The sequence below is a fragment of the Musca autumnalis genome, unplaced genomic scaffold, assembly GCF_047663935.1.
Source record: "Musca autumnalis isolate F117 unplaced genomic scaffold, ASM4766393v1 scaffold_4, whole genome shotgun sequence".
In the NCBI taxonomy this organism is placed as follows: Eukaryota; Metazoa; Arthropoda; class Insecta; order Diptera; family Muscidae; genus Musca; species Musca autumnalis.
This window is the reverse complement of record NW_027411977.1, coordinates 151,085,270-151,104,832: the sequence shown is the minus strand read 5'-3', so window position 1 is coordinate 151,104,832 and position 19,563 is coordinate 151,085,270. Positions and strand designations below refer to the sequence as shown.

Below are 19,563 nucleotides of genomic sequence, written 5' to 3'. Positions count from 1 at the left end.
TTCGAGAGTTATCGTGCGCACCAGCCAGCCAGACAGACGGACAGACCATGGTAGAACAAACACAAGGTAAAGTTAATACTACAACAAATACAACTCGAACAACAACCACAAAGGAATTTGTTTTTGTTTGTAAACCTTAGTGTCAACGTAAATGTAAACAAAACAAGGAAATGTCTATAAATTATTGGAATTTAAAAAACAAATATTTTTTCACATTTGATTGAATATTTTGGAAAACATGAATGAAAACTCGTTAGATTTTCAATTTGAATGTTTCCATATCATTCCACTAAATGCATAATTTCTCGCAGAAAGTAGAATACTTGCAAAAATGTTTCGGGTCGCTGGTAATTCATTGAAAAAAGAGAAGATGTTTCAATCATTTGCTTTTGAAAACAAAAAAGCACATGTTTATTAGGGCTTTATTCTTTTCAAGTTTAACAAAATACCACACATATTAACAAATATTGTACCGCCTCTATAAGCGATGTTTTAGTGTGCGGCATGTCGTTCGGACCTGGAGGAGGTTACATGTCAATGATATGAAGCCGTCTTTATGGGAAATAGTTTTTTTTCTTCTGATGAATAAATTTGTTCTTCAAAAATATATATCCCTAATATACATCGAACATAGAAATAAATACATAAAATGTCGAATGCATGGTATAAGTAAAGAGGTAGATTTAAATGAAAACAATCTATAGAACCCTTGTTTTTCCTTAATTCCTAAAACGTCAAAATTAGTAAACTCAAATGCAACATGTGGGTTTGTTTACGATACCATTTTTGAGCATTTTATAAAAAACGCGAAAAATGAATGAAGTGTCAAGGTTTCTCTACATAATCGAGTTGTGGATATTATAAAATGTGTGTTTCAATGCAAAGCTAACGAATTTCTTCCATACAAATGTTCTAAACACAATTTTAAAAACCATTGAATTCGATTGTTTTTAAAATTGTTTGGCATATTTTTTAAACAGCACACACACATACACAGATTGTGTATTTTGTTTTGACGTTTTAGGAACGGTCGAAAGAAAAAAATTAAATTCACAGAAAGCTTTACCTAACCTTTATTATTAAACCATGGTCGAATGGAATTTGACACTAACACTACAACCCAGTTCAGTCAGCTGGGTATTGCTGCTACCTTTTCTTGTTCTACCATGCGGACAGACAGACAGACAGACGGACGGACATTGCTAGATCTACTCAAAATTGTCTGAAACGGATATCGTACAAACATACTTGGGGTCTAAAACCATTATTTCGATGAGGCACATTTTTGGTCGTATCAAAGTGTAAATACCCTCTTTAGCCTAAAGGCTGAGGGTATAATGAACTTAAGTGGGGTTAAGTGGGGTTCAGACGATCAGTTTTGACTGACAGCTTTGCTCAAATAATCGGTTGCTTGCCAGTGTGGTCGTTCATTTTTGTCAGTCATCAGGCAACCACAAAATTTTTTGTGGATGTTGGACAGTCAGCTGTTGGTTGTTTGTTTGTTTGACCGTGTGAACGAAACAACGTCAGTCAAGGAATAAATTAGCAGAGTAAATATCAAATAAAAGTTAAAAAAGTCGTGTGTTTTTATTAATTTGATTGATTATTATTGCAAATAAGAGATAAAAATAGCAGACAAAAATCTGTTCCTTCATTTTAATATCGGCCAAGCAAAAAATTGCAAACAAAACAACAAACATGGACAACGAAAATTAATTTTTAAAGGAATTTTTATGTTGCTACGAAATGCTAAGATGCCTCTGGGACATAACCAGTCCAGAATATATGATGCGCGACATTAAAACAAAAGCATATGGAGAATTACTAAATGTTACGAAGAAATACAAGAAGGATTGTTGTATTGACGACGTCAAGAAGAAAATAAACGTAATCCGCTCATCGTACAGAAGGGAATTGAAAAAAATAAAGCAATCTGAATCTTCTGGAGCTGGAGTGGACATCGTTTGGCTCAAAATCTCGAATTTCTTTTAAAATATTAACATGTGAATATTGTTTTCGGGAGGCTATCCATTTTTTTACCCATTTCCTTCTTCTTGTCACTTTATTTCCTTCCTCTAAAAGCGAAATGATCAAAAATGCACATCCGATCTTTTTGTCATCCATATTTTTTAATAAAGTTGTTAGCTCTGTTCCAGAACTAAAAAGTTTTTACAATTTTTACCACTTTTACACATTTTGCGTTCCCGTACACAAAATTTATATGAAAATTGTTTACGACTTTTACAACTTTTACGACTTTTACCACTTTATAAAGTACGGGAACAGGCCATATATGATTTTATAGCTATGTGAACACAGTTGGTCTGTTCCTTTACTTTTGAAAATGGTAAAACCGGCAAAAGTAGCAAAAGTTGTAATCTGCTTCCATATGAATTGTACGGTGTCTGAAGTAAAGGAACGCTTTTCGAGTAAAAAGTTGCAAAACTTGAAGATTCTTGCACGTAAAGGAACAGAGCTAGTAATTTTTCAACTTGACTGTTGGTTTGTCATCCAACTTGAATGACTGTTTGGCCGCTACGAACAGCACAACAAAACTGAAACAATCGATATTTGACCACAAGCTGTCAGTCAAAACTGATCGTCTGAACCCCACTTTACTTTGGTTATCGAAAAGTATCGATAATTTTTTTCATTGGACAAGCATTTCAACTCACGCGAATTTTTTCATCGCATTTTCTGTATTGAGAAAATTAATTTGGTAATTATCTATATTTTAAGATATTTATTGCATAAAATAGTAGTTGCAATTTATTTCAATTACTAATTAAAGCAACTTACAATAATTACAATTAGCAAATAAATATCGCTGTGTGTTCAGGTAACACATTTTGAGAAAGAACTGAAATTTGTGGTGAAGCCAAGCATACATACATACAAATAAGATCTCTTGTGAAAATAAAAGAATATATAAATGTATTTATCTTGTTATAGGACAAACATATTAAGATTTGCTAAAAATAATTGTTAACTTATAAATTTTCGGGTTACAACATTTGGAAGAACAACCCCAAACTGACCGGCTCGCCGTGCAAGGGTACTTTTTTCTAACGACACGCCATACGAACGAATTGGTGTGTATAACAAAAGTCATCGTAATTTTGCCGAGTACCGCTTGTTGGAAGAAAAAGTAATAGTTTACCGACGCATTTGAACGAATTTATTCTATGGTTTTTTAATTAATAGTAATCTATTGTTTTATCTTTAGGTTGTCATGGCGAACAATTACGCCGGCTTTAGCTACGGAGGTACACAGTATACATCCACTGGTGCACCAGGTACGTACAGTTCCAACTCTGTGTCTTATCCGGCTGTAACTAATGCGACATTCGCTAATGCCGCTGCTTATCAATCTGCTGTAGCTGCTGGCAGCGGAAGTTATGCAGCTGGAGGTGGTGCCGCTGCAGCCGGCTATGCGGGATATGGCAACGACTATGCTTCTCTGCAAGCCTATGATTCGTCAAAAACCTTTTATCAGCAAGCAGCCTCCAGCTACAACACCGCTCCATCATCTACAGTTGGTAAGACTCATTATTCGGCACCACCAGTAAAAAATGTCACCCCAATCGGTACGAAACCATCAACTGGAAAAGATAAGGGAGGACCGGGCGGTCAAGCAAAGATTGGAGGTCCGACAGTTACAACAGCATCGGGTTCCTACACCAACTATGATGCTGCCCTCTATAGTGCTGCCTCAATGTATGTTGCCCAACAACATCAGCCGTCTCAACATGGAGCGAGTGGTGGAAACCCTGGTGGCAAATCAAATGGTGTAATGGGCGCAGGTGGTACCTGGCCTCCGTATCGTAAAGGTGGACCAGGCGGCCCTGGTAATAAACCCACTCGGCCAAAACAACCTCCTCGTCCCCAACAATTGCATTATTGCGAGGTTTGCAAAATATCGTGCGCTGGACCACAGACTTATCGTGAACATTTGGAGGGTCAAAAGCATAAGAAACGTGAAGCGTCTTTAAAAATGCAGGCTAGTGCCCAAACTACAACTCAGAACAGAGGTAACAACTATCACTGTGAATTGTGCGACGTCACATGCACTGGTACCGATGCCTATGCCGCTCATGTTCGAGGAGCCAAACATCAGAAAGTTGTTAAGTTGCATCAGAAACTGGGCAAACCTATTCCGGCCGATGAACCGAAAAAAATGGGGAAAATTAACTTTGTCCCTGCCAGTGGTAGCAGTAGTACCACCGAAGGCGGCGCCACAAACACCAAAGAAGGCGAGTCTGCCGAAAATCAAAACGAATCTAAAAATGAAGGTAAATTTATTACAAACAATTTTAGGCAAACTTGCAACTAAGGAAATTATCGACTACAATACTTACAGAAACCCAAGATGATTCAACTGAAAACTTGGATAATATCAAACCAGTCGGAGGGGAGTATATTGAAGAAGTGAAGGACGAAGAAGGAAAAATTTTGAGTTTTAATTGCAAACTATGTGACTGCAAATTTAATGATCCTAATGCTAAGGAAATGCATACAAAAGGACGTCGCCATCGCCTACAGTATAAGCGAAAAGTTCAGCCGGATTTGGTGGTCGATTTTAAGCCAACTCCAAGACAACGTCGCCTGGCCGAAGCCAGAGCACAACGTGCATTAATGAGTTCTCATCGTGGTCAAAATGCCAATTTTGGAGACAAACCCGGTTATTGGGGCGATGAACAGCGCAGACGTGCACAATTTGACGACGAGTACGACTATAACAATTGGTTGGCACGTAGTTTTGGAGGTAAGATATGAAAGTTGTTGTTTTTGTAGTCATAGTAGTAATATAATCTATAATTCAGTATGTAGTAATATAATCTGTACTAATTTACGTATTTCATTAACACTTTCAAGGCAATCAGCGAGGCTTTGGTGGTCGCATGGGTAACGGTCCACCACCATTCTTTGGCATGATACCTGGAGGGACCGGTATACGTCGTCCAGAGAGTAATGACGATCGTCATGCTATTGCACGCCATGCTCAAATTTATCCAAAAGAGGAAGAGCTGCAACTAATTCAACGCATTGTTTCACATACAGAACGTGCATTGAAATTTGTTTCTGACACTTTGGCTGAAAATCCTAACGAAAGCGGTCCATCAACTGCCAAAAAGGAGAAGGCTGATGGTAATGCTGTTAAGGATGGACGTGATAATCAAATGCTCTCTTTCCAGAAGGAGGCCGATACTGGTAACTTACGAATCCTTAAGGGAGTTATGCGGGTCGGTTTCTTGGCTAAAGGATTACTTTTGCAAGGGGATAATGCTGTTGAGCTTGTTGTTTTATGCTCAGAGAAACCAACCGTTGGTCTACTTAAACGTGTTGCAGCTGAACTACCAGTGAAACTTAAAGAAGTTGCGGGTAAGTTAAAGTAGTATTTGTACCGTATGAACTGGCATACATAAATAAGTATATTAAAGCCTAACATGAAATTATTTGCTTGAAGTGGGAATATAGGAAAGGCTGAAGTGGCATTCTTTTTGGAAAAAATGAACCGATGCCTTTTACTACCCCCTGCCTAACCAACTTTTTCCAAAGAAATAGCTAGAAGTGCACGTCGAACAAACTACACTATTTGTTTTCATTATTTCAATTAACAAAAGCAAATGAATTGTTTACCTTTAAAATGATTAAATATCCATTCGATACCTGTGAATTATTTATCTTTTTGCTATCAATCATCATATGGAATGAATTAAATGGAAATTTAAGTTGAGTGATTGAAAATATGAAAAGCTAGAATAGCGACAATGATCAAACAATGGCAATTTGTATGGAAAAAGTATTGAAAGTTTGGAATTCCGAAATTGTGGTGGCATTAACAACAAAACTACAATATTAATATGTATAAAAAACGAAATAAACAAAAACTGTATTTGGTGTTTTCAGCTCTTTTCGCAGGATGATTTCATGGCCATGTTGAGATTGCTTCTAATCATCCCTCCCATCCATTGAACTACCACCAAGTTAACGCCTAGAAAAGGTCATAAAGTATCTTCGTACATTCGGTCCGTAGCTGCAATGAGGATAACCTTTAATTAACGGTAACACAGAAATCTTCGTGTCTCACAAGCGAGTGGACCCTTCACTAAAATATCAACCAACAAAGGAATATATTTATACAAAGTTTAGGGTCGTTCCGCTTTATGCACATGTATTCTCCGCAAGACTACAAAGAATACTTCTTTCGTTTTTCGAGTTTCCTAATTCTTCTATCTCAGTCGCGTTCACTCTTTCGACTATATTTTCATCGCTAACAGTAAAAAACGTATCCACAAACTGAATAACCGAGAAAAACAAAAACAACAGAACAAACTTTGTGTAAATAAAGTCCTTTGAGCTTGGGTAAATTTGACAATATGTTTGTAACAAACAATCACACAAATCAAGCATCATATTCATATGTATGTATTTTCGAAATTTCTTCCTTGCTTGCTATGACTTTCTGTTAGCTGACTATTTTTGCTTTCCGCCCAAAATTATTGGGTAAATGTCATGCTTAACATTTGTGTGATTTTTCAATATGACATAACAATATGGTGCTTTTTGGGGCACTATGTTGTTTCAGTTAGAATTAAGGCCGAAATTTCTATATAATGAAATTGAAATTCTTCCCCCCCCCCCAAAATCCGTAACCAAATGCCATTTCATTTCGAATCTTTACATTGTTCGAAATGAAACCATTTTATGACAATACCATGTAAATAGAGTTGCAAAATTCAAATAGCAGAGGGAATTAAAGAGTGAACTTAAACTTAAATAATCTCATTTTTAAAATATTTAGAGGGTTTTAAAATAAAAAATACAAGCATATTAATGAATGCATAGACAAAAGATCCCAAGTATAAATGCCATACATAAGATTTCCACACATGTATCTGAACAATACATTGATTAAGAAAAAGATGCTCTTTAAACAAAAACAATAATCGTTTTAAAGTCCACGGTAACACTCGTTTTAGGATACCTAGAAATTAAGTGAGATTTATTTAATTGTTTTCAAGCTTATTTACATATACGAATATAGTTGGGAATTTAATGACTAGTGACATAGTTCAGGTGTTGAGTTTTTACATTCCGAGACGGGATGAAAAAATAGTTTGAGTATTCATATTGGGGGTTATTCTGAATGAGTTTTCTGAATTTCTCCCTTCAGTTGAAACGACATAGAGACAAAACTCATGGGGATGTTTTCATTCAGAATAACCCCCATTATATGTTTCTTCTCCATGTTTGTACCAGAATTCACCACCTTTTTATTAATGTTACTAATTGTCGTTTATAATAGTGTTGCCTTTATGATATCAACATAATTTATGTTGGAGAATTAGACTACGTGTGAGTTTCAATCAATATTCTTCACACTTGAGGAAAACAAGGGCTCACGTGGATTCGTTGTATTTCTGTTTGAATGTTGTGATTTATGCAAAATAACTGTTGTATATATCTAGCCTAGTCAGCTTTATTTAAATAACTTTTTTTTCTTAGACGAATAGTTTTCCTGTAATCGGGCTTCTTTTAAAATTTTGGAGGTTAATAATGCCGTATACATTTTTTACAATCCCTTGGTTTTTGATTAAGGAAATACTTCACACTACGTTCCTACTACATTTGTATTACATTTATATGGATGCAACTCATTCGAATCTGTTCAACGAAAGGGTAGTAAGACAAATTTTTGAATTTTTTTTGTTAAAAGAATGATAACGATAGCGGCCAACTCCACTAACTGTAAAAACCTCACATTTTTGTAGGCCTGTTCGATAACTTCGCAAGTAAAAAGTATTTGCAAGTTCTTGCAACTACTTCTCATTTCTCTTTTACTGAACAAGTTTGTTATCGAACAGAATTTTGTAAAAGTTTTTACAAGTTTGTGCAAACGTTTGAGTTATCGTACAGACCTTGTGTCTAGACTTTCGTAAAAATAGCGTTATGTCACTCTTCATGCCTTCAAAGCCATTACTTGTGTATCAACAGTGTTTTGTCTCTACTGAACAATACACAATTTTGATTTACTACCCTTTTGTTGAACAGGTGCGATATGATTAATAAATTTATTCACATATTTAAGATCTTCTTTAATGAACAAATTTGGGGTTTCAATTACTAAAGTGGTATCTTCAGATATTAAGAAACTTTTTCATTCTTGAAATTTTATCATTTCTGCACAAAGGTTTTAAGAAGACGTCTAATGCCATTTATGATCTTTCCTGCTTAAATAAGACTACCACAAAAACTTATGTCATTTTTTCTTAGAGCGTTCCCAACTAAATTTGTTGGGGATCGATTGAAAATAATGAGTCCAATATTATTCAAGGTAATTGCTAGTTATTCGATTGAATTGGTTTTGGTGTAGTGAAATATCTGTGTTTTGCACAATGAAATCATACTTATTGGGGAGATGGTTTGTTTTTCCCGTACGAATTCAGTTTAAATTAATATAAAATTAACTTTTTTCTTCTGCTAAAAATTTTCCTATGTATTCCCGGTCCATACTAGGGAGATTTCATTGAAAAATTTCATGATCTAAGAACACTTAAGTTCATGAAATTTTTTCTATGATATCATTCTAGTGTGGACCGAGCGGGACCGGAAGAGTTGTGTGCAGGGTTTCGGAGTCGTGCCATTTGTTAAGGCTTTCTACCTAATGGTATGGTGTTATGGTGAATGAAGACAATTCCTATAGTTTAACGTTGATATGTACGTTTGTAAAGCATCGAAATAATGGTCGTAGACCCATACTTATATATACAAAAATGAATGTCTCGACGAGCTGAGTCGATATGCCTATGTGTGTCCGTCCGTCCGTCTATCCATCTAAACCTTGTAATCACGCTACAGGTCGCAATTTTGATCGGATCGTCACAATTTTGTGTTGATGGGTCGGATAATATTTAGGGGTCGGAATCGGCAAAAATGAATATCTCTTCTTCTTCTTTGGGGAGTATACCAAAAGCAAACCCTGACAATGCGATTTTAATTATAATAACGAATATCCCAGCTTTGGTTGGGGTCTTTCCAAAAGCAAAGCCTGACTATGAATGTAGAAAATCCCATCTTTACAATGATGCAAATTAAGTTGGCGTAGGTGGTCAAATATCGTATATATCGCAATAGTCGGTAATACATGCCATTTGTTTGAAATCACGCTGCAGGTCGCAATTTTGATCGGATCGTCACGAAATTGTTAGGGTCAATGGGAGTCCCATAGAAATTAATTCAAAATGAGGCATTTGTGGTAAAATATCAGAGTTATTGCAAAAGGCGCTAAGATATGACAATTTTAATATTTTGAAGTTTTTACTTTAATGACAAATACCTCTCCTTCTATTTGGTGTATTAAAGAGATGTAAAATGCTTATCAAGAAGACCAGCAAAGCTTTCAATCAGTACCAAGTAGATGCACAGGCGTAGTGGTGTAGGGTCTCACATAGTCGTCCCCGTCCCGACTATAGCTTTTGCTCACTTGCTTTTCTTTTCCCTTATCTCACTTTATAACTCCTGAGTTCTGCGCCTGAAAACAAAACTTATAAGGATAGACACTATGATGTCCAATATGACCAATAAGCAAAATTGTTCAAAAAGTCCAATAGGAGACAAAAAAAGAAAAAACTGTATTTTGGTGGGAACCCGATCCAGCGAACTATAGGTAATTTGCCCCGTTTTTAAGTTAAATGTCGATTTTGCAACTTTTAATAATAATCATTTTTTTAGAGGGCATTGAGAAATTCAAAATTTATTAATATGAATGATGCTTATGAAAATAGCGCCATTATCGCAATTTGAATTGCAGTCAAAATGAGAATTTCTAAAAAAATAAAAACAAATTATAAGGCCTATTTCAATGTGTTTAAAACCGTGAAAAAATAAACCAAATATAAATATATGTAAAATGGAATAGATTGGCCATTACGAGTGCAATTTATTGAATATATAATATAGCTTAAACAATTTGTGTAGCGACCAAAAAAACGCAAAAATTCGAAAATAAATATTTTGTTTTTCTTAAACTCACTTCATATAGACTTTTACTAAATTGGCCGTGTTTGGCCGTGATTTTGCCACTTAGAACACATTACTGAGAGTCTTCTGCATTGTTATTACTGCATATCAAAACCCGATTTTGCCCTTTTTTGATATTTATCAGATTTTGTTAGGTAACTTCTCAATAAAAACTCTTAAAGTTTGGTTTGAGAAAATAAATAATAAATATAAAAAATATTGTTGTTTACAATTTCATTGCAAGTATAATAAGTAATGGCGATAAATTGTTCGTTATATTCGTGGTTTTCTATAAACTGTGCGGTAGTAGTAAGCTTACGGTTGATACGGTTTAAAGCCGTACTAAGCTCGTCTTTATTAACGTATATAATAAAAAATATGCAACATTGTAATAATTCGCTCGAAAAAATCTACCCGCGTGGTCAACATTTTTTGTTACTTACTACCGTGATCGTTTTCAACAGTTTGTTGTGTATAAGAAAACTAATGAAAATGGCATTGGAAGGAATAGCTTTGTTCGTTATATACGTAGCTGCTTATAACCGTTGTTCGTTATATCCGAATTTATCTGTAGAAATAGTTGTTTTATCCCACTTTTACATATAAATAATTTAGAAAGTTAAAAAATCATTTAATTCCGTCGTTATAAATTGTTGCCCCAAAAATAGGACAAATTACCTATAGTGCAGCGTAGAGATAGGTTTATACCTACACTCCCTGAGGATTTCTTACAATTTATAAGTAGGTCGTTAAATCGATACACAAAATGCTGGGTCTAGAACTAATATTTCGAGGCTACATGATTTTTATTTTATTTATTCATTTTAAACTTAGAGTAAATATCCCTCCAAGCAACAAATGTCGTCTGTCCCATTTTGATCTTCTTGAAAAACTACCTAGTGTCAGAAAATGAGATCGAAATTCTATTATTGATTGTAAACAATGCCTACTACTTACGACTATCGCGTGGGCAGACACTTTATGTGGCCTATGCAGACACTTCGATTGTTTACGTTCATTTGAGGCGTGTACAACCTTGTACTAAATAAAGTCAGTCTGTTGTTGTTGCATTTAAACCTACGTAGAAGCATAAGTTTAATGCTGTTGGCAGCCGCTGACCGAAACACTATGGTTCCGGGTCAAACCGGTACGAAAGAAGCCGCTGCCGTTGGATTGACATTAGTCTGTCTGATGTTTATATGACACGGTGGTGCAGTGGTAAGCAAGCTCGCTTTACATTCTTAATGTCACGGGTTTGATTACCAGGCCAAGCAATATCATATTTTTAAAATAACAAAATTCATGTAGACGACAATTTCAATTAAGGATAGTTCTTTACAACCTTGGGTACTTTGGAAAATAATTCGAAGAATAAAAATGAAAAACAAAAATAAAAAAATATTTTTTTTGTCGCAACCAATTTTATCGCTAAAAGTACTTCTAGGAAGTCTCGAAAGCGACATTCACAAGTAGTGTCGTGGGCGTGGTTCATTTCTTCCCGAAGGGTTTGCCTATTGCAATTAGGATGTGAGATCGCGGATGTGTGTTTCTATCGCCTGGGAGTGACTGCTTCGGGTAATGGGCGATAAAAAAATGTTTGCTGGGATAAGATTAATATGAAGAGAAATTGCATTGGCTACATAGGCCACATCAGCTAATACAATTTATGTTATGCAATTAGTTGTGAAAACAGTTATATATATATATATCGGTTCTTGTAAAAGATATGTATAAATTTATAGATACAACTGATGTTGTCAGCATTGGGAGTTTTGAGCATTTCCATTCCGTTGTGTTGATTATTTTTTGTTGCGTTTGTAATAGACAGGTACAAGACTGTAGTAAGTGTTTTATCGAGATGTCGCCGAATTTCCGACATCTGTTGTAAGTATTTTTGTTTAAAAGATGTTGGTGTGTGGCAATTATATGCCCCATTCGGAGACGGGAGAATATACGAATTTGTTTTTTGTTAACATTAGTGAGATATACGGGTGTTATGAATGTGGGATTTACTTGACTGTAGTGGTAGTGGTGAAAAGTGTATTTGTTAGTATTGAAGAAGTGTACAAGTTTTGTTAGAAATTAAATTTTTTTAGATCGATTTTCACGATTAATGGATCATCTATTAGCCGTGCAAGAATATTTGGCTGCTGAATCCTGAATCTGCATAAGTAGCATGATTTTTATTCATAATAATTCTCCACCTCGTGGTATAGAATATAATTGTGGATGATCAAAGAAATGTCTTTTGGATCAACCACCAGCGAAACGATCGTAGCATATTGGTTGGGTGTTTTGTACTTTGCTAGAATCCACTTTTTCGCCTTAGGTCATGTTAGCTCGATTACAATTCAATTAATTAAAAACTTTCATAAGTAATGACCATCGTCCTAATAAGACAACGCGCGTTCTCAAAGTTGAGTTCATAAATGCAATGCAACCGAACTAATTGTCGGATATTTACAGTTCTATTTATTAACATATTTATTGTGTTGAGACAATGATTTCGGAAATAAAAATTGTAGTATTGCAGTACATCAGCATTTATAAACTCAATCTTTATGTATGTATATGTAAGTAAGCAAGAGTGTCCCAGCGTAATATGGCAAGCGTTGACTTTAACCTATGAACCTTAGAGTTGGATAATCTAGTTCCTAGTTCACTGTACTAGTTCCAAAACGTATGAGTAACGTCATAAAATCTAACGTGTGATATTAAGCATACGCAGTTTGTTCGTACAAATGATGTGGGCCATTGGAACTGCACAGTGAACTAGATAGTTCCATATAGTTCATTAGGCACAACTTTAATGAACCTAATGTTTTGTTATGCATTTGTTAGTGCACTGTAGGAAAGAATGTGAAAAATGTGTTGTTTTTGAGACCCTAATGTATGCAAAATTCAATATCATCCTGTCTTCTAGAAGATTAAATATGTTTTATTATGCCCCTAACAGAACATTGCAAATAATTGTTGCTGTTGTTCATGGCTTAGTAGAAGAATTTATTTATGGATAAAAATAACATCTCTGGAGACTAACAATGTAAAACAAATTTTGTGTTATATATTTATTTAAAATATGTGTTTTTGCAACTCTTTTTACAAAACTTATTGTATGATATTTCTATGTACTATTGTACAATTTTATTAGTTATAAATTATAAAGTATTTTTACAGCGTATTTCATACCCATACATACAATATTAAATGTTACCTTTTGTTATTGGCCGATGGTTTTGATTTTTTAAAGTTTAAAATGATCATACAGTTTAATATTAAAGTGTAGAAAATTCGAATTTGTTTTGTCGATTAAAATCCAACAAATAATAAAAGGTAACCTGTAATATGGACCATACAAATTACATCAAAATTTATTATGTCCACGAAATATTTTATGGCGGTTATAAATTATGTACCTGTGTTTTAATAATAATTATCCATTAGGGATAACTAATATTATACCGTTACACCATATAAAGACAAACTGAGATACGGAAAGTAGAATCGCATGAATCTGTATCCTTATAATGAAGTTTCTCTCCAACAATACAAATTTCGCTACGAGATGGAATTATTATTTTCCAACTTACTGTATTACCGATACTATTTACCGATCATCATAAGTCTTATCTGAACGGTGGTAAAATAATCGTCTGTTTCCGTGTGGCAATTTTTTGAAGACTTCTGCAAGTCTATATGAAATATGTTCAACATTTCATCAATTTTTAGTTAAAATCGCATTCAAGATTTTGGAGTATAATGCTGATTAATAGGCAACGGAATTTGTACATTTTTTCACTAATTAAAACAAAAGGGTAGTGTAACTAAAAATGTTCATTAAAAACGATACATACAGGCATGTCACTGAGAGGAATTCCGATCGAAATTGGAATTAATTCAGCATTTAGCTTCTTCAGAAAACGAAAATTTTTCGGAATGAAACCACTTTTGCTTTTAATTTCATATTTTTTATTATTTTATTTAAAGAATTCGCAAATTTCCATTCTTTTTAAATTAACGAAGCCAATTATTAACAAAGTATTGCCAAATATTTTTTAGTGGAATTATTTTTTTTTTCTAATTAATCTGGCATTACGAATGATTAAGTAAATCAAATATAAAAGAAAACAAAAGTAGAAAGAACTCAAACAAAGTACTTTTCAATACTTTTCAATTTTAATAAAAACTAACTTTCTTTTCACACAAACGAACAGAATATTTTCACAATTCCCCCTACTGCAGTGTTTTCTATTCATAAGTTTTTGTTTTGATTCCTCTAATATTGCCCGGTCCACATTAAACCGATTTCAATGAAATAATTTGATGAAATTAGGCGTTTTTTTTTAATTTATTACTTTACTTTACGATCTAAGAACGCCTAATTTCATTAAATTATTTCATTGAAATCTCTCTAGTGTGGACCGGGACTAAATAATAAGGTTTTCGAAATTCACCAAATCGATCGAAATCTGAAGAAGCTAAGACAAAATCGACCGAAATGAAATTACGGAATTGAAACCATCTGATCTGTGACATGACTGATAATGATTAATACCACCTACTGTAAAAATCTTCAAATGTGGTCTACTCATTAGCCAACAATACCGTTAAGCCACTCTTTATGTCATCAATGTTTTTAACAAAAGGGAAGTATTTCGAATTGTTTCTTTTCATGGTTATCAATTGCCGCCTATTTTTTAGTTAAACGGGAATATGTCGAAAAATATCTCTACTAAAATGGAAATTTCAACAAAATGGTAGTAACTCGAAAATTTGTGAAAATATAAGAAATAAATACTTAACGAAATAAAATGAAATCACCAGATATATTTATGATGGCACAGTTTTTGTATAATATATTAAACATAACATTAAAGCCTTTACCTAATTAACTGCGTGTTGCGTGTGCGTTCAAAAATACAAAAACAAAATACATGTATTTGTTGTTGTTTTCAATTTGAAATACATGTATTTTGTTTTTGTATTTTTGAACGCACACGCAACACGCAGTAAATTAGGTAAAGGCTTAACATAAATAGTTTTTTGTTACCACTGAAAAATATACAATTTTGAGTTACTACCCATTTGTTCAACAGGTGCGAAATATGTCAAAATTATATTTAAAGTCACCCAAAAATCTCAGTATTTTTGAAAAATAATTAAACTCCCAATATCTACTGATTACCTACTGATTATAAATATTTGTCTTTTCCTTTCTGCTTTAAGGAGTTATACCCACTTACAAATTTTACAAAATCGAAATTTTTTTATCGGCTCGTTTTAAAGTACTGGTAGAATATGTTGCAAAAATTAGCTGAGATATGAGCGTAAGAAGAGAAAATTTATTGTGATTTGTTACATACAGTTTCAATCGCGGTTTTCTCGCGGTAGCTCGAAAACGGATGATCCGATCTTCATATGTTTTAGTGGGATTGTTATACACATAAAAAGTTTGTACATAAGCGAGATACTTCAAAAATATTTTTGACGGATTTATGGTGAAAAAACTGTCGATATTTTAGTTAAAATCGAAATTTTGTTTTTGACAGTTCACAATTTTTTTTTATTGATTTTTTTGAATTCCTTTTCGCTTAAGTACAAGATTATTAGGTTATTAATAATCCCACAAAAACATATGCTGATCGGCTTATTCGTTTTGGAGCTACAGTGGGCACAGCAAACTGCTTTAGTAATATTTTAGTAATATTTTTCAACAAAAAAAAAAATCCGAAAGTCGTTCAAAGTATGATCTATCAGATGAAAATAAAATCTTATGAAAGAAATTGGTAGATTTATTGTAAAGAAATCATGAAAAATGTCATTTTAAACTCAAGAATACGTAGGAGTAGGATGAATTTTGTGCCTATATACTACATATCGCACCTGTTCAACAAAAGGGTAATAATTCAAAATTGTCTATTTATGTTAATGTTATATTCAGTAGGTATATTATACAAAAAACTGTGAAATGGTAAATTCGTTATATTTCTATTCATGTCTTCAGAGGTAACAACTATGTATCAATAGAAAATTTTGAGTTACTACCCTTTTGTTGAACAGGTGCGATATATGTTTTTACATGACTCATTAGGAAATTTTGTTATGTATTTACGCTAAATTCGGATTCTATCTATGTATATGCATTTGTATTTATAAAAAAAGTTGTGGGTATGAGATTAACGCTATTAGTTTGATCCCAAATTAATATCATATGCACAAGTTTTCTCTTCATGATATATTCTTTATTTTTAGGTGAAAATCCTGTTGATTATAAGGTTGATGTTGTGACTGAAGATTCTGCTGTGGTAGTCCAAGATGAGGCTGTTTCTGTAAAAATATCATTGACATCACCTTTGTTGCGTGAACCAAATGATACCGCAAAATCAACAGACAATGGTGATGAAAATACAGGTGATGCCGCACTATTGCCCCGTGAACCATGTCTAAGGGTAAAAAATTATAAAATTTTTCTTCATTGCCCTTGTTTTTTGTGACACAATGTATTTTTGTTAAACTTTAGGCTTTGGCTGAATTGCGTCATGCCAAGTGGTTCCAAGCCCGTGCTACTGGCTTGCAATCATGCGTAATGGTTATTCGTATACTACGTGATCTCTGTCAACGTGTGCAATCCTGGCAAGCATTGCCACAATGGTCTATGGAATTGTTTGTCGAGAAAGTAATATCTTCAGCCGGTTTTCCTATTTCTCCCGGAGATTGTTTGCGCCGTATTATGGAAGCCTTGGCATCTGGCTTCCTTATAAACGGACCGGGTCTATTGGATCCATGTGAAAAGGAACCACAAGACGCCCTCCAAGACTTGTCGAAACAACAACGTGAAGACCTTACAGTGTCGGCACAGCTGTTCTTACGTTATATGGCTTTCCGGCAAATTTACAAAGTTCTTGGAATGGATCAACTACCGGCCCCAAAATTTCCATCACGTCCTTGGCGTTTAAACCGAAAGCGTCGCCGCTCACAGGGCAAAGACAATACAGATGGAGATGGCAATAATGCTGAAGCTGAAGAGTGTGTTTCAGATGAAAAAATTCCCAAAAAAGATGCTAACGACTCGTCTGCTTAATAACCTACTATCTGTGTAACACAAGAAAAGCAAATGCAGCAATTAGTGTTTACTATATTATAATCGTATTACTATGCGCTATTATTACCATAGATTAACAAACAGACAACTTTATTCGGCATATTTATCGTGGTAGAATTAAGTCCTGTAATACGCTGTACACTTTTCTCTATTAACAACAACAAACACACAGTCAACAAACACTATATTCCACTTAAAATGCAACAACAAAAGTTATAATGGAGAATATAAAAACCCAAATTGAATATGAATGTCTCTATAATAAACAAGAAGTAAAAAAATATTCAATACAACGTGAAATAATTAACACTGTTCGATATGGAAGTATTCATCAGAAATTGAATCTGATGTAATTCGTCAGCTAATATCCCCGTTTTTAAAAGGAAACGTAATACATTTTTCAAAATAATTTTGAAATACATAATGAAAATTCTCAAATTTATTTCCAAATAATAATATATTTAGAGTTAAAAATATAAATATTTGTTTTCTTTGTAAAGCGAAGAGGGATAGGGGTTTTTAAAGCAATATTTAATAAGCAGGGCACTCACTATCAACTTTGTCCATCCGATGAACTCCTTCTCCGTACGTGTGTGCTTGTTAGGTGTATAGCAAAGCATTCAATCAATCGATATACATAAATCTGCAACAGAAATCTTCACATTTCCCTATAAGAATGAATTTAAACTTTTCGAAGTTCGTAGTGCAATTTGTAATAGAGATCTTGCATATAAAGCATTCTTGCAACATAACAGTGATTGAAATAAGGAAACTTTTAAAAAGTACAGATCTTTAGCGCGACGAGTTATTCGACAGGCGAAAGCCTTACACACTTCTAGATATTTCTCTGAAATTAGTGGTCCTCGGGACTTCTGGTCACTAGAGTTGTACAATCTAGTTCATTTGAAGGATCTAGTTCAATAGTTCAGCTCTTTTAACTGAATTAGTTCAGTAATCTAGTTCATAGTTCACTATCCAGTTCAATCATTCGGATCATAATCGTTCAATCAAACGCATACATACACCAAATAGAAACAAAAAATAGCAAAAAAAAACAAAAGCTTTGTGTGTTTATTTTTCTATCCAGAACAAGGCACATTCAATATAGGAATATGTGGAATTTGTTGTGTTTTTGAAGAAATTTTCACTTTCGAACGGCTATTCATTGTACCTTGATCCAAAACGTAAACAAACTTATCACATTACGAAGGCATCACATAACACTGACGACGGCGTAACTTTATGCATATGTGAACGACATGTTGAATGATCGTACGGTCGCCGACTGATTATAGTTCAGTGAACTATTGAACTATATTGACTGATCTAGTTCATACGCTCTATTCAATGAATCGTTCAATTGAACTAGTTCGTTCATGAACAACTCTGTTCCTTTACGTGCAAGAATCTTCAAGTTTTGCCACTTTTTACTCGAAAAGCGTTCCTTTACTTCTGACACCATACAATTCATATGTGAGCAGTTTACAACTTTTACTACTTTTGCCGGTTTTACCATTTTCAAAAGTAAAGGAACAGACCAAACTATACAACCATACTGGTCACGCATTCGTCGATGTAGGTCTTTAAAATGTGATAATTTTATCTGTGATATTTGCCCTAACGAATTGAACGATTATTTTACATCTGCTTCGTCCAATTATGTGACCAATAACTCTAGTTTTTCTGGTGTGTCATCGTGACAATGATCTGAATCTTCGCAATATTGATGATGATGAGCTGTTGTGTACAATAAATAACATTAAGTCCAATGCTGTAGGTTCTGATCTTATTTCTATAAAATTTATTTACAATTTTGTTTTTTCGTTTGATGTTTGGGTATAAAAAGTTTCTTGTTGAAGAAGTTATTGAAAAATAACTTCGGTGGAGAATATCCACAAACAAGAAACAAGGGAACTGATGAGATCCAGCGGCGTGGATCGAAACTATAGTATTCCCTGCCTTACCCCTTGGCGAACAATGCCAAATCTTTTCCACTAATAAAATAGTTGTTTTAAAATATTAAAACAACAACAATGGGATTAAGCCAGACTATTTTGAAAAAACAAAATTGCAAACGCTATCCCAATAAAAAAACGCCACAATGCTTCAAAAAAAAAAAAAAAAAAAAAAAAATTTATTTACGCTAAATTAATTGCAAAACCGAAAAAAAATATTTAATATTAATAGCCTTTATTTTTTTTTTTTTCCGTATTAAGTTGCAGTCCTCTTGGTTCACGTATTTCCGTCCGGAATCTCGTTCAGAACCACGGCTGTATGTGAAGACTTGGTCTTCCTTCTCCAATAGACTTAAAGATTTTTCAGTAGAACGACTAAGCGTTTAATTTCAAAATGAAGTGTTCAGTAAACTGTTCAGGCTTTCTAGCGCTTATGTGCTACGAGATCTCCTTCTGCGGAGAAATCGTATAGTTGGTAATATG

The 19,563-nt window shown here is 34.0% G+C and overlaps 1 protein-coding gene across 12 annotated transcripts; it reads left to right on the top strand.

Annotated features, from left to right (window-relative positions):
* Positions 1 to 2,566: 2,566 nt before the first annotated feature.
* Zn72D (Zinc-finger protein 72D) lies at positions 2,567 to 17,605 on the top strand. 12 transcript variants are annotated; one of them, XR_012412664.1, is made up of 8 exons: positions 2,588 to 2,719; positions 2,953 to 3,148; positions 3,227 to 4,292; positions 4,361 to 4,765; positions 4,876 to 5,382; positions 5,911 to 6,065; positions 16,276 to 16,472; positions 16,544 to 17,605. XR_012412664.1 is itself a non-coding variant. In XM_073984177.1 (8 exons), exons 3-8 carry the CDS (start codon positions 3,233 to 3,235, stop codon positions 17,102 to 17,104), a joined length of 2,460 nt encoding a protein of 819 aa, XP_073840278.1. In that variant the 5' UTR covers positions 2,588 to 2,719; positions 2,953 to 3,148; positions 3,227 to 3,232; the 3' UTR covers positions 17,105 to 17,605. The 12 variants fall into 12 exon arrangements, 9 of the variants coding, with proteins under 9 accessions (XP_073840272.1, XP_073840278.1, XP_073840275.1 ...); XR_012412665.1 differs by having other exon boundaries at positions 3,205 to 4,292; XM_073984177.1 differs by lacking the exon at positions 5,911 to 6,065 and having other exon boundaries at positions 3,227 to 3,296; positions 3,567 to 4,292.
* Positions 17,606 to 19,563: the final 1,958 nt, after the last annotated feature.

Excerpts from the sequence above, each read along its gene's own strand:
- Zn72D (XM_073984171.1), top strand. The coding sequence starts at position 3,233 with ATGGCGAACAATTACGCCGGCTTTAGCTACGGAGGTACACAGTATACA. Across the intron at positions 4,766-4,875 it reads GTTGGCACGTAGTTTTGGAG|GCAATCAGCGAGGCTTTGGT; the intron begins GTAAGATATGAA and ends AACACTTTCAAG. Across the intron at positions 5,383-16,275 it reads GAAACTTAAAGAAGTTGCGG|GTGAAAATCCTGTTGATTAT; the intron begins GTAAGTTAAAGT and ends CTTTATTTTTAG.